Source organism: Lynx rufus, unplaced genomic scaffold (genome assembly GCF_022079265.1).
Source record: "Lynx rufus isolate CCGP_SWC_20201006 ecotype Redwood Valley unplaced genomic scaffold, mLynRuf1.p SCAF_8, whole genome shotgun sequence".
Lineage (NCBI taxonomy): Eukaryota > Metazoa > Chordata > Mammalia > Carnivora > Felidae > Lynx > Lynx rufus.
Window position 1 is genome coordinate 11,367,120 of NW_025814896.1, and position 26,511 is coordinate 11,393,630.

A 26,511-nucleotide genomic window follows, 5' to 3' on the forward strand; every position below is an offset into this window, starting at 1 on the left:
TGCTCTGGAAATTACAAAACTAAGTGCTTTTATTCTAAGTTTGACTACACTCACATAAAAATTCCAGTTTAAAAGACAAACCTAAAAAAAAAAATCAAATACAATAAGAAGCCAAACCAACCCTAAATACCCCTGCTTCACCAGACTAGGATGTGTCATTGCGCTCCAAGCTATGAAGCCAAGCTTGCCTAGGCAAGAACAAGACTTTCACATTTATTTTTATTCCCTTCCTCCTCTTCTCCATTCAAATAATACCACTCGTTTCGTAAGATCCAGAAGATGAGGGAAAAGTTGAGATCCATAAATAATAGAATAATCTTCAGGGCTGAACCAAGGATAATATGTTAAGAAAAAGTTTTAAAAACAAAAACAGAGATGTCATTTCAAATGCAAATGATTCACCTGCCCAGAATTTTTTTTTTTTTTTTTTTTTTTGCTATGAACTTTCTGGCAAGATCAACATCTCAGGAAATTCCAAACAAATGAAACTCTAAAGGCAACTTACTTAGGAAAAAGGATCTAACTTTAGAGACCCAAGCACACAGCCCCCATTCTTGCCTCCTTCTTTACTTTTACAGAGTTGCACCAAACCAACCACAAAATCATATGCTAACAAGAGCTCTGCTTCCTGCAAGTTGACAACTCTCTGGCTTTTAATAAATGCCTCTATTTCCTGTCAGCATTGGTCAGTCTCAGCTCCCAAACCTATGAAGTTTGAATGAGGGAGACTTTCATACCACAGCTGTCGCTCATACTTGGCCCACATGCTGGAACACAGCAAGCTACTAAGCCACAGGGAAAGTGCCCCTCTGGAGTGGCAGGGTCTGGGCACGGCCCAGAGGCAGGGCCACCCGAGGAAGACAAGGACGGATCACAGAAGAGACTTCGTTCCATTAAGCGTACCGCATATACGTACGTACGTATTAGTACGTACGTATGTACACGGGATCAGGCCCAGTGAAATGAAGTCCAAGGACATACAAGGCACTGTGAGGGGGACACCAGGAATTACACACAGTTGTCACTCACAAGGGGCTTCTAATCTCACTGGGGAAGGGGGGGTATGTCAGACGCAGAAAACTAACATAAAGCGTAGTAGAGAAAACAAAGTAACGCGTGGTTCGTGCGATACTATAAACTTGATGTCTCCCTACCAAGCAGTTTCGAATTCATGAACCTTCTAAACAGCATAGCTCATCTATTGGGTCGGGAACTACTTTTGAGTACTTTCTATACGCCAGGTGCTAAAATGGGTATGAAAAGATACAAATGACTGAGACAAAAGCAGTCCTGCCCCTTTGAAGACTTGACAGATTACCTGAAAATAGGCAAGCAATAAGCAAGCAGCTACAGAACCATGGATATAGTTACAGTGCAATCACCCAAGATGCTATGAAAGGGAAATACAGGGGCCATGCGAAGACCTATGAGAGGTTCCTAACTTGGATCCGGGGAAAGGGGAAGTCAGGGAAAGCATCCAAAAAGAGGATGCCCAAGATGTGACTGAAGGGAAGAAGTAGGATTAGCAAGAGAGAAGGTTCTAGGCAGAAGAAACAGTGTATGCAAAGGCTCTGTGAGGGACAGAGAGCGTTACCATTTCAGGAACTAAGGGGGTTCTGAAAGGCACACCAGAGTGCAAGAATGTGTCGTGCATGCCCCGAATCAAGGGCCATTACTACTTCCTGACTGAGTAACTGAGACTGCCCCCGGAAGAACAAGAGTCAGATGAAGGGGGGGGGGGGAGGGAGACACGGGACGACCCCCTGAGGAACTTCCCCAGCAGAGGATAAGAGGAGCAGCCCCAGAGGGAGAGCCAGGACTAGCTAGAGACAGAGAAGCTATTAAAAGGAGAGAAAAAGGAAATAAGACAGAGTTATGGAAACAGGGATTACAGAACATTCCAGAAGCAAACAGGTCAGCCATGTTAAACAGTACTATGATAAGGATGCAAAGACTCCACTGGATTAGCAACAAAGAAGCTAAGAGTGACCTTCTCAAGAATTATTTTAGTGGCCTGGCAGGGTGGAGCCCTAACTTCCCGGAGTAGTAGTGCCTGGAAGGTGAACAATGGACACAGTGACCTATTTATTTCAAACATTTCCACTGGAGAAGGAAACTAAAGAGCAGCGGCTGGAGGGACAGTCCCAGCTGAAGAAAGCCTCAGAATGCTTAAAAGTAAGAAGAGCAATACAGAGGGAGGGCTAAACTGTGACACTAGACTGTTAGGGCAAGATGCCTTGACCAGGTGAGAAGGGAAAGTGTCAGAAGGTGTGCAGAGCACAGACACGAGGGTGGCCTCAGATAGGAACAAAGGCTCCTTCACCTCGTGAGACAAATGAAGTAGAGAGGATGGCAGGTAAGTCTCAGATCTGATGGCCCGGAGCTGAGAGAGACAGGCCTGAGGCTGAAGACGGGATTTCTAGTGGCTCAACCTCTGAGACCAGGACAGTTTCCCCACACAGATTTTCTTCAGTTAGCACTTAGGAGCCCGGGCACAGGGAGAGAAAAGCTGGTCCAGGGCTACAGCTGGTCACGGATGTCAATGGAGAGCAGATGGGCCAAACTGGAGGGACAACTCCAATAATGACAACTGTATAAGAAGGGAAGAGAGGGCTTGGGGCTGGGGAGGAGCACCTGGAAACCAGATGAAGGAGAAAACCCAGAGGCAGAGGGTGTGGAGCACAGGAGGCTGTGACTGCAGAATGGAGGGTCAGAGTGGAGGCTGTGACCCCCAGAGGAGGGTCTGGGTTGGATGATACATCTAAGGGAGAGCAGATCCCGAGGCCCAGGACCTGCCTACAAGAGGAAGGCAGTGACAGGAGAGGGACATGCAGTCCCCAGGGATGAGGTGGGGATGTTGGGGGGACTGCCCAAATGAACACTGACATGGCTCAGGGGAGACAGCAGCCTTGGAACGGAAGACATGTTGTGACCCAGGTAAATTAAGGGGAGGAGGGGGGGTGCAGAGGGACCCATTTAAAATACAACTAGCATAATAAAGGCAAGTAATTAAACAATTCCCCAATATGGCCATTTATTGACTAGGAGGAAAAAAGCTTGAAGGACTCCTACGATTAAGACACACACATGGGGCGCCTGGGGGGCTCAGTCAGTTAAGCCTCCGACTTCGGCTCAGGTCATGATCTCACGGTTCGTGAGTTCGAGCCCCGCGTCAGGCTCTGTGCTGACAGCTCAGAGCCTGGATGGAGCCTGCTTCGGATTCTGTGTCTCCCTCTCTCTCTGCCCCTCCCCAACTTACGCTCTGTCTGTCTCTCAAAAATAAATAAATGTGAAAAAAAAATCCCCCCCCCCAAAATACACACACACAACCCCCCGCCCCCAAAACCTCCCCTCCAAGCCAAGTGTTTTCACGTTCCTTGGCAAATCTGAAGACAAAGCAAAAGCAACGAACCAGGGGTCACATCCAGTGTCTAGGCTTCTATATAAAGAATGCCTTTTTACGATTCTTTCTCATTCACATCTGTCTTAAAAAAGGTTGCTTCCCTCCCCCTGCCTTTCAATATTTTGGTCATATAATGGTTAGATCTTAGTGATTCTGTTGAGAGGCTTGTGAACTATTCTTTTCATATTCCATACATCTACTTCTGCTTTGTACATTCTACATACATGTACATGATTCCAAAATAAAACAAGAACGAACACACACACACACACACACACACACACACACACACAATCATCCTGCTCACAGTTAAAGAAAAAATAGCCAAAATGTCTTTTTATTCTACTTTGCCATCTATTGATAAAGGAAACGCTCTTCTTCTTTAAGTAATCAATAATTATTTTTTTTATCAAATCCAGGACTACTTCTGCACGTAACCTTCACAGCTAGAATTACAAGAAGGAAAAGAGGGAAAAGGTTTCACAACCATAATGGTTTGCAGATACTAATTCTGACCGCTTCTATAGAGCAAGAAGGGTGTAGTAAGTATGTGAATGACAAACAGGCAGCAACCAGTAAATCCCCAGAATTTCTCAACATGATCGTTTTCATGTTTAACTTTAAGCAATCGTAGTCTCACAATTTATAATCACGTCCAAAATGTTTAAATGCCTAAAAATTAAAGCCTACCACTTAGCCATTTAAAAGGAGGATAATTATCAGCAAATTTATGTTATTTTATAAGGTACTTGACTTGAAAGAATCACCCAAAGCCATCTGTGTACCAAAAACTGCTAGTAAATAGACCACATAATGGGATGAGCCAGCCAACATCATTAAAAATATCCTTTAAAATTCACAGTGAATAACTGAGACCTTTATTCTCATAGTATCAGCTGCAAATCAGGGGTCTAACCACGTATTTTCCGTTTATTCTTAGTGAGTCAGGCCCAGACTTAATTCTTCTGAGGGAGCTTTATTATGCCTGTTAAAATCTATAATAATTCTGCTCTCTATACAGACTGACGAGGCTCTGCATACACTCTTTACACCAAAGCTGCCCATCACTGCAGTGAACACTGCGTTGACCTGCCCACTAAGCGCAGCACACTGAGGCCAGTGCTCTCGGGCTGTAAGCTGATGGCAGGCAAACCCCACCCCCACCCCGAGGAAGAGGACTTCACTACACGGTGGCATGTGGTCAATGGCATGATGTAACCTCCACTATTCCACCCTATTAGAAGGGTTCAGAGGCGATCAGCACAAAGTAAGAAGTAATGGCACAGGAAACAGAACAGAAGGGAGAGAGGAAATATATGGGGGGGGGGTGGCACACAAATGCACATGAATTGTGTGTTGGAGATGGAAGGAGGAGGGTTAAAGCCGAAGAGGAAGAAAGTTAAACATGTTCCCATGCTTTCAAATGTAGGTAATGTAATACTGAACGGGAAGGAAGGGCAAGAAGGAGTATGCCCAGATTAGGGGTCGGGAGAACATACGGGGCTCACTCTTGCCTGCTCTTGGGATCTCCACTTAGACATTACTTTTATCTTTTATCCTTGCCTGACGGCTCCTCCATCTGTGTTTTCCTGCTCTCGGTCTGGATTGGCTACCTCTTCCTGAGTGTGGCCTGGGCCTGGGTCAGCGAGAGCTCTCATCGCTCTGAACTGGGATTGTCCCCATTCAGCCCCTTTGCTGGCTGGACTATTAAGCTTAAGGGCAAGAACCAACTGTATCTTGGTCAGTGCTTGTCCTCACTGTCTAGTGCAGGCCCTGGCACCTAGTGGCTGCTCATGTATTTGTTTAATGACTGAATGAATGGACTCTGCCTGCAAGGAGCTTACAATCTAAGAACAGAAGAGGAAATGAGGGTGCATGAAAAGCTTTATGGAGAAATTGGCCTTCGGGTTACTGATTTTCATTTCACTAATACAGAGAAGTATAAAATGGCTAATGCCATCACGTCACATGATTTAGGAGTGCTAAAACACTGACCTGGTCTTGGGATCTCCTTTTGGGATTCAGCTTTGGGGGGGAAAGGTACAAAACTCAGAACAAAGGCCTTGACTGTTTCCGAATGGTAAACAATCCATTGCTTGCTCTCATTTGGCCTCTACAACATACCTCTACGGAGTAAAAAAGATGCTCAAGATGGGTCACAGAAAAAGCATGACGTACAATACAACCTGTCCTGCTGCTGCTGAACAGGGCTAGAGCCCTTAGCAACACACGTTCTTTGTAACCGGCATATTTCTTTTATTTTTATGATGGCTACCATTTATTTCATCCCTTGGTAGAGAAACCATCTAATCATGAGTTCAGACACATGATAAACGGTATCATCCCTGTCCAAGTCACAAAACGAGTCATTAAAAACACTTCTTCGATTTCTCAATGCAAGCATATTTGGGCAACTCATTCTTTTTATCAAGTCCCATAGGAACCACCCAATTTCCAAGTTGCTCATCAAAAATAGTTCGTGGAAAGAGCTGAACATGGGACGAAAATACACTTACATTCAGTCACCCAAGGTGGAAAAAACGGTGGCAGCTTCCAACTTCCTCAAAATAGCAGAAGGGGGCTAAAGATGAAAAGGGAAAGAGGAAGGGCAGGATGAAGCACCTGGTTTAAGATTTTATCCTTAAAAGATTTTAATGTCAAGGGCACTCTCCTGGGCATTTTCACACTAGTCATCAAACTTTATCTCTGGCTAGCCTTCCTGTGCATTGATCTGCACCTAATGATAATGTACCAGCTACTTGGCAAGGCTAAACTTTTTACATCATCTTAATTCTAATACTAATATCAAATGCCAAGAGAAAAAAAAAACAAACCAACTTGGACTAGAGGTCGCAAACCCAAGCACCTCCAAGGACTGGGTGGTTCACATAAGGGAGGACAGCGTGACCTGCCGTGGAGCTGCGGTCATCTGAAGGACACACACGTCTGGCCAGCGGGAGTGGTACCCCTCAGCCCAGCAGGCCACGGCCGAGGTAGGCTCAGACAGCGTAGTCTTCAGATTTTTCAGGAGAAGACCAGAAATTCAGATTTGTATGTGACTTCTCCTGATTTAGAAATAATGACAAAAATTTTAACTTTTTTAAGGAAAAAACCACTGTGTGGGTGGCTAGTCTGTGACAGGTAGGCAAGAGGACAGAAAACGGAGTAACGGTCTAAATCTACAGACTAGCTCTTCTATGTCCTAACAGATCAGGAAGCTTCGCACAATTCCTCGTCTCTCGTGGCAGCTGTGCGCCAGCGTGAGCGTGGCCACAAAGCTGCTGCCAAGCTGGATACGGGACACGGGAGATCCGGCAGAGAAGAACATCAAGGCTCCGACACCTAATTGTCCTCCGCAAACGTTTCCTGCTATTAAAGACCAATTGGTGGCGTGCCACGTACGGGACTGCACGTAAAGCACTTTGCACGCTGCCTGGGGCACATAACGGAACCCAGTAAATGTTGGCTATTTACTGGGTTTTATTGTGAATGAGGAGAGAACGTGGATCAGACTGTGCGATTCTCCCTTGGATGGGCAATGTTAAGTCCAATTACAAAACCCAATAATCCTTTTTAGACACAAAAAGAATTTCTAAGGAAGCAGTTTCTAAAGAAACGACATTCATCAACGTGGTAAGCAGCAATTTTATAAAATAATCTGATTTACGCTCTCACAGGGCGTTTCCATTACTTTTAAAGACGTAATAGTGGATTTTTAAAGTTTTAATTTGAGCAAATATGAAAATTTAAAGATCCATCTCACCATTAGGTAAAGGGGAGCACATAACATATGAAGCTGCCAAATCCGGCAAGAGTAGGACACGAAGCCCCAAGTTTTCCGGAAAAGTTGCCCCATTCTCCTGGCTCCTCGTGTGACTGTGCAGTTGGAGAATGCCAGCTCCCGGTCATGCTGTAAGGCCATCCGGTCTAATCACCACATTTTACAGATTCTGCGTGTACCTCTGTCAAGGCTCCACAACAGTCAAAGGCCTACCGAGAACCCAGACCCAGGCGTCTTTTTCCATTACCTCACAAATCCCGGGGGAGATGTATGTTCAGGGCGGTTGGTTAAGGGTGGGCAGCAGGGCAGCTTGGGACTAGAGCTTGGAAACACAACTGTTCTGTGTGAAACCGACCAGCACGGGAGGCAGATCTAAGGCCCAGCCCTTAGGAGCAAAACATCCTATCGACCGCGGGGGCAGGGTGGGGAAGGCTTCCGACAAGCAGCCACTCGGAGCCGTGCTTGCCTAGCACATCTCACAGTCCGTCGTGGTCTTTTGAAAATCCTCTAACATTAACTGTGCCCTTCTGGCCACCGGCTTGAAGCAAGAGCCCCAAGCCTCTACGAAAGAATCTAATTCACTCACCGGAGAAGCAGAGATGTATGTCTCTAAGCAAAGGAATCAATGATTTTAAATAATGTTACTAGGCTTCAAACTGTCCAACTTCCAAAGTCCTGAGAAAATGTTTTGTGAAATGCAGGCCAGTGGAGAATACAGACTGTGTCCTACATTCAAAATTTGTCTTTCTAGAAAGCATGTTTTAATGTCAAAGGATATAAAGCAAGCTGTGAACAGAGACTAAAATTAGCTCAAACCACAAATAACCTAACATACTTATCACTTCCTTATGATCAACCTACAAAAATCAAACACTAGAAGCATTTACAAAACTAGGGGTGTGATGCTAATTTACCCCTTTAACTCCAGCTGTATCCTTTCCTCCTTCTAAAACAGCCCTGACTTGTAAACATGACTAAAAAATGACATTTTATTAATTTGAAGGCAAGTACGAGGGAAACCATTAGAGCTAAGTTTTGCCCTGTAAATAAAACAGCAAGTACCGAGCTGTTCTTAAGTGGTTAGAATGGTAACCACCTCCTCAAACTGAAGATAGGAAATTTTAGATGACGGACCACACCCATCTCCAGCTGCCTTTCGCACCGAGAACTAGGGACACACCAGCTCCTACTTCAAACCAAAGCTTGCCTCCATCTCCTAAAACCACTTATTTCCTACTTTCAAAAACAACAGCTTCCAACAAACAAAGTCGGTTGGGAAACACAAAAGTTTCTTGTCATCAAGTAGTGGAACAAGTTGCAAAAGGAAGCGTAGTTGACAAATACACATTCGCAAAAAAAAAAAAAAAAAAAAAGACTCGGTTACACTTCAGCTTCTTTTACTGTCATCCTCTCTGCACGATGACTATGCTCTGGTAAGTTTTCTGGGGAAAATACAAGCTCGCAAAGGATGGAAACAAGTGGTCAAATAAAGGTGAGTGCAGGACCTGCCAACCGCCTCTGTCTGAGGCGCACTGAATACACTGTCACCCAAAGTCCCAGGAGCATTCTCATTAGCAGGCAGGATGACAAGGGAAAGACCCGGGCAGACCTGCAGCAGGGACAGATGAAATAAAATACCACTGGTGATGCTGATATTCCCAGGGTATATTGAGAAAAACTGTCAGTAGGATGTGAAGGAATATTTAATACACTTAGAAACAGTACCATGATGGGTACACAAAGGACTCACTAAAACCCAGCATCACAGGGACGTGGGTTCTCAAGGAAGGCGTAACAGACATGACCAGCTTATCCCTCAGTGTGGCTACATCACCTGGCGTACTAGGAAGGGATTGCTCCGGAAATGTGGCTTTGGGCTTGAAAACCTGACCTCGCACCCCTGTCCTTCACCCCTTCACCCCACCTCCGAGGACGATCAGAACGACCCCTGACAACAGGGACGTGGTATCCGTGTCGTGGAGAAGAATAATGGCAAGGCTCCTAACTTTAAGACGCCGTTAAAATGCAGTTCAAATCAGAGGAAAACCAACGGGAATCAACAACCAAGAAGCACCAAACAAAATCTCCTCCCCTCAAGAAGACCACAAAGTGTCTTCTTAGAGGCACCTTCTCTCCAAGCCACACAAATATCTATGATATTTATGGATATTTATGACCGAGTGAAGGCATTTCTTTCCTTCACCCTGCGGAAGCAAACGAAGCCCTCTTTGAACACTGAAGCAGTACAAAATCTAGAAGATAAATATAACCGTGACAAATGTTTAACCATCAAGGGAATTTAAAGCTGATTTACCACATTATGTTAAATGCAGCTTGCCTATTTGCTCTCTTGAGTGAAGTTATATTCAGAAATGATTTCACCCACGGACATTTTTAAGTAACCTCCTGTGCTTAAGAGAACTCCAACTTTTTGGAATAATGACTTGATGTTTGCTTTCCTGTAAGCCATCTAAGACAGTGTATCATTTTCTGAGTAATCAGTCCTCATCAGAATAAAAACTAGCTAAGCTGTTTAGTGAAACTTACTGTGGCAATTTTAAAATGAGATTCCTCAAAAGGAAGAGATCCACCAGTAAGAGATCCATTAGGTAAGAAAAGTCGGGGGTGGGGGGCCATTTCATGAGAATAACAGCGATCGGGAAGACTTTTTCCTTCTCCAATCACTAACTAATACGTTTTAAAAACACAATTTTGGAAACCTAGTTTTGCTATGCTCATCTTATCTTTGCAAGTGGTGTCGCTTGCCCACAAAAGCCACAAACACAGTCGAGGCTTTTCCTTCTTCATCTGTAAAAGAAAACATGTCTCACCCAGTCTTTGGGAAGAAGCTTCTGCAAGTAAGAGAAGGAGCCCAGGACACAAGCCAACGTGGGCCCGGAGGTTTACTTCAGCAAGTGGTTAACCCTCAATTAGGATCCTGAATTTCCTGGCACAGTACCAGATGAAGAGTAGTAAGGAACACATGTACGTTTCCGGAGAAAATACAGACCTTAAGTGTCACTTTGCTAACAAGCCATGTGTACTCTGTCAGTCCACATGGCAGCTTGTTGAAGCACCAATTCTATCTAATTACCAAGGACTATCTGCGAAACCTACTGCCTTGCTAGAATCATAGCATTCAAGAACTGCAAACTGAATCATGTCACAGTTTTTTTTTAATACCAGAAATCATTTATTAACAGTTACTATTTTGTCTGCAGTGTGACTCGTCCGCATCAATCAATGGATTTGGGGAACCGGACTTTTCCTTGGCTATTTATTTCGAAGAAAAAAAAAATCTACCACGTGAAACTGGAAAGGTCCAGTTTTCAGACATTCACAATTTACAAACTGTCAGTAAGACACTCGTGATTATGTCAAGCTGCCTAGTTAAAAGGGCAGCAGCTAGGAAACTATGAAGCCCACTTCTACAAAGAATTATTTCTAAAACGCTGGAGACTTAGGTACTTTCTTCTCAAACATGGCAGCTGTGTAAACTATCATACTATTCAAATGAAGTTTAGACCACATGTAGGTTTCTTTCTAAAATTACATCATAAAGGGCAGCTACTCTTCGCGTACCTAGCTGGGGTTGAATCTTTCGTAAATTCTCAAGAATCAGTTCCTCTATCTCTTACAGGAAAAACCACCCAATTGCTACTTAGAGAAAAACTGCAAGCATATCTCTTGTGTCAGTGCTGCTCATTTTCCCACATCACTAGTCAGACGAACCTTTCTTATTAAAAATGCTTAATACCTCTTGGGAAAAAAACAAAGACTGAATTCTTCTGAATCTCCAGCTATGCTAACAAAACTCCTATAGATTTTTGAGCCTAACTGTGCTCACCAACACCCACACACCTTACAAAACTGAGTAACCACTGCAGCGTTTACAAGGATTACTTCAGGAACATTAAATTCTCTTTGTGAGTACACTGAAGACTTTTATTACTTGACAAAACTCAGATCAGTTAGGCCAGGATCATTTTTGACAAAGGAACGGACTAAAGAAGAAAGGAAGGAGCCCATTTAGCATCTTAGTGACAGAGCTGGGACCAAACAGAAAGCAAAAGATTAAGCTCCTCTCCCGGGCAGAAGGGTGGTCTGATCAAAGACCAAGAATGTTTGCCTTTACCATTTACACTTTGAAAAAAAAAAAATCAGAGACTTCATAAGGGATGTTACTTTATGGAGAACCGTATTTGATACGCCATAATCAAAAATTCTTTACAAACCAACTACCCGCACAGCCCTTCTAGAAGGCGCATGAGAACAAGTCAAGAGGGAGGAGGACAGAGTAATTCAATAAATCTTAGATATTAGCACCTCCAATTTTCCCATTAAGTTTGCCTGAGGGCAAGCGCAAATTCGTTATTAAATGTAAAGTTCTTGCGAAAGCAGCTGGCGGGGTCCGCTCCTCCTAGGTAAGAATTGAAGCCTTTCTTCCAAGCCACCACCACAGGCAGTACTAAATTGCCTCAGGAGGCCGTACCTTAGAACTGGTGATTTTCTCCAAGAGTGACCTCTGCTCCTAGTACTAGTGTGGATAATCTAGTTGCTTCTGTCATTCCTTCCCCACCTAGAATGGGAGTTGGGGAACATGTGTTGTTCAGCCTTATATTCTGCCAGGGCCTGGCAAAGTGCCGCCAACCAATTTAATCCCAACATTTCTTAGGCACTTGGTGCCAGGTACAGACGATGCCAAGATGAGTGAGAGAGGGGAAAAGCTGACCTCAACAGCGTGGACTCCAGAGGACACAGGCCCGGATAGAAAGAAACAGTGGCTTTAGATGAGGCACGTATGGAGCTGTCTGGAAACACACACACACACAGGTGAGAGAGCAAAATCCAAAGCAAGGAGGCACACGTTTGAGCCGGGCAGCGCAAGCCAGACTGTGGGAAAGGCAGCCTGGACAAAGTGGGAAGTCAAGACGCACGAGCGGAAGAGGAGTCTGAAGGACGCTGCACTCCTGGCGTGGCTACAACAGAAGGTCCAGGGAGAGGATGGCCGGAACCCGGCTGCCATGCTACGCAGTCTAGACCTTACAGGGGTCAAGAAAGCCCAAGAAGCAGTTATGCAGAGTGACAGGCTAGGGTCTGTTTTAGACACAATTACTCTAGTGATAACTGTGAAGAACATACACGGTCGGGACAGGGGCGGGGAGGAGGTGCAAGGAGACCATGAGGGGACCGTACCAATTCATGACTGGTTTCCCTCATTTCTGCAGTGTGAAACTAGAAACGACAGGAATTATCATAGGCAAAATTTGAGAACTCAGACCACTGGGATAGTAGGAAGGACGCCATGGTGACCAATCCACGCGATGCGGTAGAGGGAATCGAGAACTATCCCCAGCATTCATGGATATTCAAAACACGCACATCAAATGACTGGTACCAAACTACATTGTCTTGGAAACAACAACCCAGCTAGACTTCCCATTTTCCGGAAGAAGGACCCAGCGAGGCTTCCCATCTTCCAGAACGTGGGCAGCCGGAGGAAGCACACCCAGCCTACTTGTGGGTATTGTTGGTTACAAATTAACAATTTGACAAAGTAACAAAAATGAACAAATAAACATGAACACAGGGAGGACTGCCAGCTCGTGCAAAGATAGGCATGGGCTCAGGCAGGCTGACAAAAAAGTACCTGCAATTCAAACCACAGCATAGGACACAAATCGCCAAAAGGATTTAAATTGCAATTTAAAGGTCAGAAAATAGGCCACTCAAAAAGTGGGGGGAAGGGGGGCGTGAGAGGGGGGAGAAAAGGCACAATTATTTCAACACTGGATAGTCTGAAAATTTCTTCGAAGACATTTTTAAATGTACCTTTATCATGAAATGCAGTATACACTCAATTACATTATTCAATCCTAGGCATTTTTACAGGTTTGGGGAAGCTGCTCATGTCGAAATGCAAATGCAGTGCCCTCCCTCTCCCCACCCATGAGAGATGCGGCAAATGAAATGGCTGTATTACCGCGATGGCCCAGCTGCCTTTTCAGAGCCTCCTGGTACAGTTTACATACTTCCCAAAGTACCAAAGTATACCTATAAACATGCCAGGGATGCCAAAGAAATAATGATCACCAAGCGTCCTCTCCTCCACTATTTCCACTTGTGCTCCCCGTTAATTTGAGTCCAGACAATGACAGAGGTTTTCACACCATTTCCAAAGTGGTGATCAGACACCTAAATTTAGTTCACTCAAACCAGGGCTACACGAGAACATTTAGATCTGATGGGTCACTCAAGATGACTAGAACTTCCCAATCTCTCCGTGTCACTTCCGTTTGTCTTTTTTTTTTTTTTAAGTGAGTCATGGCGTATAGATCTTTCTCCTCTACACAAAATACAGTTTTTCTCTGAAGAGAATGGTATTTACATAAAAATTATTGGCAAATTTTAATATTCATCATTTTGGAATTTAACAATATAAGCTGCATACAGCAGTAGGAATTTTAGTGAACTACTGTTATAACATGGTTTTAACCTAGTCAGGCATTAGATCGCATTTCATAATGAAAGCAGCTATAAAAACAAATGTCAACTGAAGAGTGGCCCATTTTACAAAGCCTGCCTCTAACATGGAATAAATCTTGACTTCAAGTCACGAGCTACTGTTGCAATCTTCTTTATCTGAAACAATCAAATCATTCACGCCGGAAAATGGTGAACAGAAATGGTGTCAGAGAATCAAAGAACGGGAGAAAAGACACACGGCAAAACACCTGACCCAAACCTTAAACTACACACGGAGGACCGCTTATTAGCTGTTTCATTCATTGCAGCCCTCTCCCCTCTCATTCGAGCTCCCAATACCAATCCCTTTTCCCCGTCTGCAGTCTCTCTGCTCTTCTGGCCAGCCAGCCCACCTCAAACTCCGGGCTCCCTAAGTATTACGTCCACTGTTCAAAACAGACAATCGCTTAAATGACAGACAACACGTTTTGGGGCGCCTGGGTGGCGCAGTCGGTTAAGCGTCCGACTTCAGCCAGGTCACGATCTCGCGGTCCGTGAGTTCGAGCCCCGCGTCGGGCTCTGGGCTGATGGCTCAGAGCCTGGAGCCTGTTTCCGATTCTGTGTCTCCTTCTCTCTCTGCCCCTCCCCCGTTCATGCTCTGTCTCTCTCTGTCCCAAAAATAAATAAACGTTGAAAAAAAAAATTTTTTTTTTTAAAAAATGACAGACAACACGTTTTAAAGCCATCTACATAAGCGATCAAAGCTGATTTTCTATAGATACTAAATGTTTATTGGTACCTGTGCTGTCAGGATTGACAATTAAACACTCATTTCTGCTCAGTTGATCAGGTTGAGCAGCACAGAATCCTTGCCTGAGCATTTGTTCTCTGAGCAGCCACATTCCTCCACATTCAAAAGTCTACTTCGCCCTTTGTTCTTTTCCCAACTGCTTCCAAGTTTTTGCATCTTTTGTTTTAGTTAGGAAAGTATAGTGAGAAATAACCGCACTGCCTCACTTACAAAGTTTTAAGCCAAAATTGCATATTATTTTTCTCATCACAATAGACCAACAAGCAAGCTCAAAATGACTTCGTGTAAGGCTACCCTCATTGTGCCATGCTGTAAAATATTAATTTTTTTACTTCTATTTTCTACCAACAGTAAATACATTTTTCTGAATGCTTGAAAATAATGGCTTTTGGTAAACTGACACATACTTTGGGAACTTTGCCACTTGAGACTCAAGGTCATTTGTATTCTATGTTTTTAAAAATGCTACAGTTGCCCAATAAAGAGCCGCCTCCAAACTCGAAAAGGAGCGAAGATTCTGATTTCAATTTTAGAAAAGAAAAATATCTGTCTGGTATACGTGAGAAATCCTATAGCAGACAATTCTCTAAAATAAAAAGAAACCACCTCTGGGGCGCCTGGGTGGCTCAGTCGGTTGAGCGTCCTGAGACTTCGGCTCAGGTCATGATCTCACAGTTCGTGAGTTCGAGCCCCGCGTCGGACTCTGTGCTGACAGCCCCGAGCCTGGAGACTGCTTCGGATTCTGTGTCTCCCTCTCTCTGCCCCTCCCCCCACTCATGCTCTGTCTCTGTCTCAAAATAAATAAAAACGTTAAAAAAATTTTTTTTTTTTTAAAAGAAACCACCTCCAGGAATGTGCAATCCACGAAGATGCTGGGAGAATCTCCACACGCTGCCATTTGACTAACTCCTGGTGTTCAAAAGTGGTAGACTAACATACAAACAGGGAGGGAAATTAACCGAAGACCAACAGGCTTCAAGCCGGTGGCACGCATAACACAGTACGGACAATGCTTGGGTGATGGGTTTCCCACTCTGCCCTAAAACAGTAAGAAATGAAAATCAACCAAGAACTTTTTGTAACATGAATCTGTCGTTGCCAACCCAGTTCCACTACAAAAGATTTTCCCCAGCGCTTCCCGGAGGCCACCTCCACTTGTCACGGGCTGTGTTACAATCAACACTTCAAACTAACAATTTTTTCTTTTAAAGCCACTTGGGATTCTACTGCATTAAATCTGATGCAGAAAACCTGTCTACCCATTCTCAAAGTCACTACTGGAATTCATTCAATTAACTCAGAGACCAGACAGAATACAAATTTTCTATATTGATTCCTCATACTTATATAGATTACAGTGGTTATAAATATTGGTCTATCAGAAGTTAGTATCCATTACAGTCCTAGTAAGAAGAATCCTGTCAAATAAGCTTGATGCAAATCCACATGAAGCCAAGCCTGCCAAAAAAAGGCTTTTGTTAGTCAAGCTACCAAAGCACTGCTTAAAGCTTTTTTCCTTTTTAAGTGGAGCTCAAAATAGATTTTAATACTACCAGCTGATGGATCTTACAATTTGCCCTTTGAGCCTATAAGCTGAAAGCAGAATAAACTGCATTCTCCCTTTACACGAGTAACAAAATCTCTCTATTCTGTCCATTGCTCACTTAAAACGCCAAGTGTGGTTTTCGTTAATCCTCGCAACCCCCGCAATGACATTTAATCGGGAGCACGTATTTTCCTTACAGGATTTAGCTGCTTGCGGAAGCAGGCCCTTTCGTGTTGTCAACGGGACGCTGCAGAGGCAGGTGAGATCCTACCTTCCTAACTTTCATTTATGAACCACCCAACCCACAAGGAAATGAGGACTGGGAAGACTCAGCCATGCCAAAGAGGAGAAGACGTCCGTTGGGGAAAGAAGCGGTTTTAGAGAGGGCAACAACGCTGCCCTTCCCTGCCTGGAAAGGTATTTTATTTTGGCCCAAGAGGAGTGGGTATTGCAGGCCTTGTGGCTGAAAAGCGCTGTAGCCAGATAATCTCAGGGTTTGCCGCTGCTTCTCACTCGGCTCAAAGCTGGTCTGCTCCTCGGACAGATCCCCCCTGATCCCCTCCGAGGTAGCCCACCCACCTTCCGTGCAGCGGCTCTACCCCGGTATGCGGTGGTGTTTCCTTCACAGCACTGGCCGCAATCCGAAATTATTTGCTCGTGTGCCTGACGGCCCTATTCGACTCTAAGCTCCGCGAGAAATAGGGTCTCGTCTGTCTTGTTCTGCAAATACTACTTCCAGGGCCATGCCCAGCATGGAACAGGCACGTCAATTCATGTCCACTAAATGAATGAACGGGAAGGGGGAAGGGGACTGTCATCCGTGGGACCTGACACACACCGAGACCAGGGGAAAGGAAATGCGAAGGAGGGAGGGGGGAGTAACCCTTTCCCCCCGGGAGACAAAGGAAGAGAGCCTGGGGTGGTCCAGTCTGGAAAAGGAAGTCGTGGGGGTGTTCTACCAACCCCAGGGGACAAAGAGTGGCTAAGCAGGGGGGCGGGGTCAGGGTGCGAGGGATTCGCGCTGAGAACACAGACCGGCGGCCTCCAGGCTTGAGAGGTCAGCCGGGCAGGAGGATATGAGGTGGGTGGGGGGGATCAAAGGGGTTTGCGAGGCCCGGGAGAGACGCAGGCCCACCCGAGGGACAAAGAGAGAGGAGGCCGGCCTCCGTCGCCGTCGGACCGAATCCTCAAGCAGCAGGGCCGAGGCGGAGGGCGAGACCCACAGGGAGGACGGGGCCCGGGGGTCTGAGGGGAAGGTTCACGCGGCCTAAGCGAGGGGCCTGCCGCGCCCCGGGGCGCTACCCCACCTGGTAAATGGCCGCCCAGCTCCCGGCCTTGTCGATCTGTTCGAACTCCTTTTCCATCTCCATGACGGGCCAGGGCGGCTGCTGCGCCTCCTCTTGGGCCCACTGCACGGTCTGCCGCTCTAGGCCGCGCCGCGCTCTCAGCTCCGAGCCCCGCGGCAAGCCTCGACTCCCGCCGCTACTGCCGTCCTGGTCGCCGCTGCTTCTTCATGTCAACCCGGCAGCCGGAAGTACGCACCGCTCTGCCGCAGGCTCCGCCCCTCGCGTGAGAGAGCCAATCAGCACTCGAAAATCTCGGCAGGCGCTTCCGCGGGGCGGAGTCGGGGGGAGGGGCTGGGGAAGTGGCCTCAGCCCCGCGAGATATCCAGCAGCGTGCGCTCCCTCCTTCCCCCCGCCTCCAGACCTGGGGCTCGGGGCTTGGGCGTGGCGTGCGCCCGTTGCCTAGGCGACCCCGGGAGTCCCGCCCACGGAGCGTGCGTTTGCGAGGCCCCAGTGGAACTTGGGTTCAAGTCTCGACGCGGCCGGTTGAGTCAGAATGACCTTGAAGTAGTCATGCATCTTTCCTGCAGCGCCAAGGCCCTGGCCTTAGTGCTGCAAGCTGGAGTATGGGCCGAGGGCTGCATGCCTTCCATCTCTAGGCCAGATGTCTGCCCCTTTTTCTGAGGGTACGCGCCTTGTCTGAAACGCAAGATTTCTATTTGAAGTCTCCTAGCCTGGGCGCTACAGAAATGAATGGATTGGGGTCTTGGAATGATTGTCAGTATTTCTCAAAGTAGCAAGGAACTCCTGCTCGAACTGGACTCGGTGGAGCACAAATCCCATAGTACATTCACGCGTTGAATAATGTAGATTTCTGGAATCACCTGAAAAGGATTCAGATACCAGGAATCTGTATTATTCACCAGCAACTCCAGCTACCGTACCTGTGATCCTTGAAGCACATATGAGAAAGACTTCTCAGGTTGCCTTCCCGTGGGTTCTACTTTAAGTCCTCCATTTCTGAGTTTGGCACATTATATGAAGATGGTGAACTCCGTGGGGTCAGAGAACCTAAAGAACCAAATCATCTTTTGTTCGTCGTTCCCATCTCCAGCCTGCCCAGAGAAGCTGCTTGATATCACTGGTTGAATTCTAGCTCCTTCCCTGACTGCTTTGTGGCAGGCACTGTGTGTGGCATTCCAAGTGCACATTCTCATTTAATCTCTACAGTAATCCCACAATGTAGGCACTATTATTATTCCCATTTTAGAGACGAGGAAATTGAGGTGCACTGAGGCAAAATCACTTGTCCTTAGCAGCGTTGCACATTGGCACGGAAGCCAAGGTTCTCACCAAGTCTCCAGGGGAGTGTTTGCTTTGGAGCCAGGCTGCCCAGGTCCAAATTCCAGCTCTACTAAATCCTCGCTGTGCAATTTGGAGCAAATTATCTAACCTCTCTGCTTCTGTTCCCTCCTTTGTAAAATGAAGATAATAGGGGTGGTGTGAAGACAGAATGACTATATATAAAACACACAGTATAGGGGCGCCTAGGTAGCTCAGTTGGTTAAGTGGCCGACTTCGGCTCAGGTCATGATCTCGCGGTCCGTGAGTTCGAGCCCCGTGTCGGGCTCTGTGCTGACAGCTCAGAGCCTGGAGCCTGTTTCAGATTCTGTGCCTCCCTCTCTCTGACCCTCCCCCGTTCATGCTCTGTCTCTCCCTGTCTCAAAAATAAATAAAACGTTAAAAAAATTTTTTTAAACACACAGTATATACATTGCTATATATACCGCTTTTAGTATAGTGAGTGGATCAACAAATAGCCCACGTTATTATATACTTCTGAAGAATAACAAATGGGGGAGGTAAATGAGTGGTTATCGAATAAATGCAATTGATTTGATAGCCAATGTCTTTAGAAACTGAGTATTCCATGGGGGAAAATTAATAGAAGATGCCCCTTCTGGTGAAAACTTTGGGAACCCGTACATTTGGAAACTGCCTGATTTAAATCTTGGCCGTTTAGGTGACTCTCCAGGCTCCTGCACTCTCCCTGCCCTTATTTATTTGAGTGCTAGTTTGTCTGGAACTCAAAGAACTGAGAGCTTCTTGGACGCACAGAGAACAGAGCTGGTTCATTCCTGTCCTCCCGAGCTGAGCTAAGTAAATAAGTCAAATATCAATCTGGAGTCTAGGTGGCCCAAGTGCCTGCAGGGAGTGCCAGCCAGTTACTGGAACTGTCTCAACGTGGATGGATCCAAAACTATGTACAGGTTCTTTGTGTGGGGGGGGGGCGGGGGGGGGGCCGCAAGAAGCTAACATTAGCAGGGTCCAAGTTTGGGCTGTTTAGTGGCTGTATTAATTTCCTAGAGCAGCCGTAACAAATGATCACAAATGTGGCGGCTTCAGACAACAGAAATTTATGTTCAAACAGTTGTGGAGGCCCAAAGTCTGAAATCAAGGTGCTGCCGGTGGTGCTCCTTCTGAAGCCTCTTGCAGCTTCAAATGTTCCATGGCTTGTGGTGCCTCGCTCCAGTCTCTGGCTTCATCTGTACATGGTTTTCTTGTCTATATCTTCTCCTCTTCTGTCTGTCTAATCTCGCTCTGCCTCACTTTTACAAGGATACCCATCATTGGATTTAGGACCTACCCTAATCCAGGATGATCTAGCAATCCCAGGTAATCCGAAACAATCTCATCGTAAAATCCTTAAATTAATTACATCTGCAAAACCCCCTCTTCTGAAAAAGATCATATTCCAGATTCTGGGGGTTAGGACTTGGACATATTTTTTTGGAGGCCCCCCTCAACCTATTGCAGTGGCGGAGGGTGAAACTTTGTTACAAATATTGATCCTGAACGAAATCCCTAATTTCAGGTATCTGCTAATCCCATTATATCCATTCATTCACAAAGAAGTAGCCCGATAGAGCTTTTAATGTTTGGATCATAAAGCTCTTCTTGGTAAAACCCTCCAATAGTTTCCCATCCTTCTTAGTAGGAAACCCAAATCAATCCTAACCCTGACCCATAAGACCCATGTGACCTGGCTGCTTCCCACCTCCCCACATTCTCCCGTCTTCTACTCCGGTCCAGTCCTTGATACATCAAACTAGTTTCCACCTCAGGACCTTGGCACCAGCTATAACTTCTGCTTGGACCACTCTTCTTACAGATCTTCTCACCATTCAGTCTCAGGTCAAATGTCACCTCTGTAGACAGGTCTTTTCTGACCACTCTCTGACCCATGCACCACGGCATTCATCTCTGTCTAAAGTTCCCCTGTTTATTTATTTGTTGGCTTGCTTCCCTCTCCTGCCCGCCACTATAATGTTCCATGGGGGCCGGGACCTTGATTTCTTGTCCGTGTCCTAAGCACTTGATATTTGGTCGGGCGGAGGGACCCAAGGTCTTCTGTGGCTCTCTGAGGCTTGCCTCTCGTCTATAAAGCTCTGCCAGTTTCTGCCAAGGCCTGGCCTAGAACCAGCCAAGTCCTGGTATCCCTCAGAGATTTGATGGTGATGATTGGGAATCTTTTAGTGATGACTGTTTAGAAAATAAACAAACGACCATGTGTCATGACAGCTAAAACCTTTTCCCGGCAAACATGCCTGAGGAATGGGCTCACACAATTTCTTGGGCCTTTCCTTTGTGGATTTAGCTAATGAAGGAAATCAATGACCCAATCAGCTTTTTAAAAAAGTCCTAAAGAGTTGTCAGTGGAGAAGGATGGTTGTTTACCAATGCTCCAAAGGATCATTTGCTCCTAACTTGGCAGTGAGTTTCCTGATAAAATCTGTCCTGGTCATTTTTCTGGGAGATAGCCCAGGGTTAAGAGCTTGGAATCCAGAGCGAGACCAAATTGTACTCTGATGAAATGTCACTTCCTCAGAGAGGCCCTTTCCGATGCCTTCTAATAAATGATGTCTCGTCACTCTATCACTTTTCCCGCTTAGCACTTACTAGGCATTTGAGGACATATTTTCTCCCTCTGCTAATGTGTGGTTTTATGTTCTATATTTGTTTTATGTGTTTTATGTGTTAAATGTAAACATCATAAGGTAAAGAGACTACGTTGATTTGGTTCAATACTGTCTTTCTTTTTTTTTTTTTTAAATTTTTTTTTTTCAACGTTTATTTATTTTTGGGACAGAGAGAGACAGAGCATGAACGGGCGAGGGGCAGAGAGAGAGGGAGACACAGAATCGGAAACAGGCTCCAGGCTCTGAGCCATCAGCCCAGAGCCTGACACGGGGCTCGAACTCACGGAACGTGAGATCGTGACCTGGCTGAAGTCGGACGCTTAACCGACTGCGCCACCCAGGCGCCCCTCAATACTGTCTTTCTTGAGCAACAGGTCATTCCGACATGAACACACAAATCCTTGGAAGGTTCCGGAACAAGATGTTAGGGCTTATCTCTACAGACTCAGAGCTCAAGAGTCCTCAGGGTCACCCAGGTCCCTTTGTACACCAATGAGGACACAGGGCCAGGAAACGAAGTGGTCCTTCTGCCTGAAAATCACACAGACAGTTGGGCACCTAACACAGTTGGGCACCTTGACTGGATGTATGGCTAAACACATCCCTGAGACTGAAGAGCTAACCGGGAACAAAGTCAAGGTCCACGCACTGGAGACTGGATGCACAGCGTTTCAGTCTCCAGCCACAGACAGCACTACATAATAGTGTGATCTTGCATTTTATATTTCCCAGCAGCCCTGCAAACCTGGCATTATCCCATTTTACAGATGAGAAAATGGCTGCCCAGGGAGCGTAAAGAGGCAAAATCAGTGAATACCCAAATACAGAACACTGGCCTGGGCACAGCAGATTAGAAGCTTTTAAATGCTGCCTCTCCTATTTACTTGCTCTCAGGCCTTGGGCAAGTTGCTTAACCCCCTGGTGTCAGTCTGGATGCTTTCCAGTGAGAAAAACCCAGCTGAAAGCGGCTTTCACAAAATGGGGAGTCATTGGCTCATGAAACTGAGAAGTCCAAAGGTGGCTTGCTTCAGGTATAGCTGTATCCAGGAGCTCAAGCCATATTGTCATGGCTGTCTCTCCAGCTCTCTTATCTGCTTCCTGCTGTGTTACCTTCACGTTCAGAGTCTTCCCCTGAGGTCATCAAGGTGACCCAGCAGCTCCAAGCTCACTTCCTGCCGGCCCAGCAACTCCAATGGAAAGAGTACTTCTTTTCCCTGGTGGTCTCAGCACAAGTCTGGTCTTGAATCTCCTTGGTCAACTGAGTCTCACATGCTATCTCTACATCAGTCTCTCTGTCCGAGGGAAATATTGGCAAATGACGAAACTGAGGTCCAGAGAAGCCAACTTCTTAACCAAGGTCACACCGCTATCAATAGTGAGGTGGGATTTAAATACAGGCAGACTGGTTTCAGCACCTGTGCTGTCAGCCATTGATGCTGTCCCGTCTCTCAAGAACTCCCCTGAGCTCTAAACAAATAATAATGACAACGAAGAGGTAATTATAACGATAATAATTGTCACTTACGACAAGACAACATGGTGGCGTGGTTACGTGGCTGAGAAAGGGTGGAGCCAGGATTTGAACCCAGGTTCATCCTCTAGATGCTGCTCCCACGTCTGAAATTCTGTCAATAGATAGAAGTTGTACATGGTTTCAGAATTCGGAGCAAGGTTCGCACTCCAGAAGCTCCTCACTCACATCCTTAGTGGGCTCTTCCCCACCCTTATGAAGACTCCCCCGGAAAATATTTTAGACTTTACCCCAAGCCATTAAAAATAAAAAGAAAAATACGTAAAATACATAAATACAAAATACAAAATACAAAAATACATAAATCTGATCTGGAGCTGCCTGTCCGGCAAAGGGCCCCTGCCCAGCGGGGGGAGGGAAAGGCGCTCAGGGACAGCTAGGGGAATCACGTGTGTTCTGGGAAAGGAGGGTCAGAGGCAGGGGGGAAGGTTCCAGGAGGGAAGTTAGACCCAAGGATGGAAATAGACCAGGCCCCATGCTTTCAGCAAAGGAGGAGTCGGAGAGGGTTTCCAGAGGCCACTGTAACTTCCCCTACCCTCCAGTTTAGAGGGGTGGAGGTTGGGGGGGGGGCATTTTTATGGCACAGGTAGTGGTCCTGGGCGCAGGTCCTGGAATCCGGCTGACTTGGGCTTGTGTGCCCTTGGACGGGTTCCTTATCCTCCGTGATCCTTGGATTTCCACCTTTGCCATTCGGGCAGGGATGTCACGGTCAGACGAAATGGTGCCAGCCCAGCCTCCAGTTCACAGCAAGGACTTAATGAACGTGGCTGTTGCTATTATGACTGTGTTGCTGAGTGGAAAAAGCAGGCTGCCACGGGCTTCGAGATGTTTTCACACCATGGTTTCTGCTTTCTTCCATCTCTAATTTTTGTCCTGCTTCGGGGGTGTGTGTGCAATCTGTGTCCATCCTTATGAAGATTTTGAACTTCCTAATACTTTTTGAACAAGGGACCCTGTGTATTCATTTTGCACTGGGCCTCCAAATTATGTAGCTAGTCCTGGAGGCGAGGTCTAGATTTTCAAAGTCTTTTTTTTTAATGTTTATTTATTTTTGAGAGAGACAGAGACAGAGAAAGAGACAGAGCGCAAGCAGGGGAGGGGCAGAGAGAGAGGGAGACACAGAATCGGAAGCAGGCTCCAGGCTCTGAGCTGTCAGCACAGAGCCTGACGTGGGGCTCGAACTCACAGACCGAGAGATCATGACCTGAGCCGAAGTCGGATGCTTAACCGACTGAGCCACCTAGGCGCCCCTAGATTTTCAAATTCTTGAAGTGGGTTAGAAACAGTTTCTGTCTTTGAAAATGGGAATGGTCTTTCCCGTATATTCTGGGAGGAACCACTGCACTTGGGGGAAGTCCTAAAACCGTGACATTATTCAGATACAGATTCCCCATATTGGATTGTATACTACTGTTTAGTAACAGAAATTAGACTAGCTACGTGTATTGGGTGTTAGCTATGGGTCCTGCTCTGTGCTAAGCTAGTACTTTACCTCCACCATCTCTCCTGACCCATCAACCCTCTGGGAGGGGCTGTCATTAACCTCATTTCAAGATGAGGAAACAGAATGGTTATGTAACCTGTCCACTGTCACACAGCAGGATTGGCATAATGAGTGGGTCTAAAGACAGCAGCCTTTTGGAGAAAAGGAATGAAGTTCTAAGCTTACATTTAGATAGGAATGTTCTGGGAATCCTTGGGAGAGATGTGTGTCTTCTGATCGGGCTTTTGCTCTAGTAGTTTCTGTAACTGAAGATGGAGTAGCCTTCCATTTGAGACCCGACTGTGCAGAGAGGGAAGAGCTGGCCCCAACTTTTCTTTCCCCTTTGTTGGAGGGAGACATATGGACCCCTCCATAGGGAGGGTCCAGTGGGCCCACCCTTGGAGTGATCGAATGCAGAGGGACGCAGACTAGGGGCAATGTGCTTACAAACTCTGAACCTGGCCTCACCTAGCTGTGGGAGACCACACAGTGGATGGAGCTCTCCCCACTGCCCATACCTGGGGCAGGTGAGGAAGAGGAGGGTTCTAAAATTCTAGAAAGAAAGGATCAGGAAACCTCTCTCCGTGAGAGACAGGCTGGCTCCCACATCGTGATGGCAGGCTGGAGAGAAGGGAGGGTAAAGACTGGTGGGAGGGGAAAGCATAATCTAGGTACATGGGCTGCAGGAGCTATTTGTTTACAGTTTCCTTTTCTGTGTTCCTTTTCTGCATTGCGGCTCCCACCTGTTATCTCCAAGGCTTCAATAAAATTTCGTTCCCTGCTATGAGCTCGTCTTAGCTTTTGGGGCAGATATTAGTTGTCACCAATATCATATCTCCCCTTCTTTTCTAGAAATAGGATTGTAGCCAGGCACATGGCTACCCAGCAAAAGACTACATCTCCCAGCTTCCCTTGCAGCTAGATATGCCATGCGACTACATGCTGGCCAATGGGACATGGGTGGAAGTGATGTGATCCACTTTTTCTAAATAATTTGTTTAAATGTCTATTTATTTTAGAGAGAAACACAGGATGTGAGTGGGTGAGGGGTAGAGTGAGACAGGGAGACACAGAATCCAAAGCAGACTCCAGGATCTGAGCTGTCGGCACAGAGCCTGACACGGGGCTCGAACTCACAAACCACGAGATCATGATCTGAGCTAACGTCAGATGCTTAACCAACTGAGCCACCCAGGTGCCCCTGTTGTGATTCACTTCTAAATCACACTCAGGAGGTCCTGGGGGTGGGTGGCAGGGGAAGTTCTTTCTCTCACATTTGTCCTCCATCTTGCTGCCTGGAATGTGGACATAGTGGGCATTCCAGGGCAACAATGCAAGGGAAAGAAGAGAACAAGGTAGAAGAAGCCTGGACCCTGACTCAGTGGCGCTGCCCAATCATCCCCAGACTGATCACACACAGATTGTCACATGAGAGAGACATAAAAAAAAGAGCTGATATTCGATTGATACGTATGGGTCTGGTTATCCTGGTTGCTTACAAGCATCATTCTTTTTTTAAAACAAATTTTTATATTTATTTTTGAGAGAGAGAGAGGTGAGTGGGAGAGGGGCAGAAAGAGAGGGAGACAGAATCCAAAGCAGGCTCTAGGCTCTGAGCTGCCGGCCCAGAGCCCAACGCGGGGCTCGAACGCATGAACCACGAGATCGTGACCTGAGCAGAAGTCGGACGCTTAACCAACGGAACCACCCAGGCGCCCTCTCATCGTTCTGATTGTTAGAAATGAACTGCTTTGTTTAAGCCACTGTTAGTGGTGGTCTCAGTTACAGCAGTTGAACCTATATTCTAATTAACCCAGGCATGATCTTGGGGTCTGTTAGGGAAGAGAGCTGGGTGCTGCCGCTGGGTCGGGATGGTGCCAGCTAAAACATGGTAGATGGGGCTGTAGGAGTCCTGAGAGAGGTGGCTCACTGTGATTGCCAAGCAGTGCCAAGGATGGTCGGTGAGACCTGTGAACATCCCGCCAGAGGCTCTGAGAAAGAACCTGATAAAAGTGTGGTCTTCCTATAGTCATGGGGTCCTATTGTTAGATACTAAAGGGGACGCTGGAACTCTGGGGGATAGCTGGAGTCATAAACAGCGCCCAACCAATGTTAATGCTCTGAAGTTCACTGGCCTCACCTGGGCTGTGGCAGAAACTTTTGGTTGCCTACCTACCCATCGTTCCCATGGAACGATTTCTCCCTCTTGTAAGAGAGACACATGAGAC

At 46.3% G+C, this 26,511-nt stretch overlaps 1 protein-coding gene across 4 annotated transcripts in view; it reads right to left on the minus strand.

The window, feature by feature from the left end:
- The window catches only part of PTPN1 (protein tyrosine phosphatase non-receptor type 1), a 69,074-nt gene extending 51,564 nt beyond the window's left edge, over positions 1–17,510 (minus strand). The window contains exon 1 of one of the 4 annotated variants that reach the window (XM_047069866.1): positions 17,314–17,510. In XM_047069866.1, coding sequence (XP_046925822.1) covers positions 17,314–17,376 — 63 coding nt within the window. In that variant the 5' untranslated portion in view covers positions 17,377–17,510. Of the gene's footprint in view, positions 1–13,238; positions 14,144–17,313 lie in introns of those variants that run through there. The other 3 variants (XM_047069869.1, XM_047069868.1, XM_047069867.1) reach the window with 3 other exon arrangements.
- Positions 17,511–26,511: the final 9,001 nt, after the last annotated feature.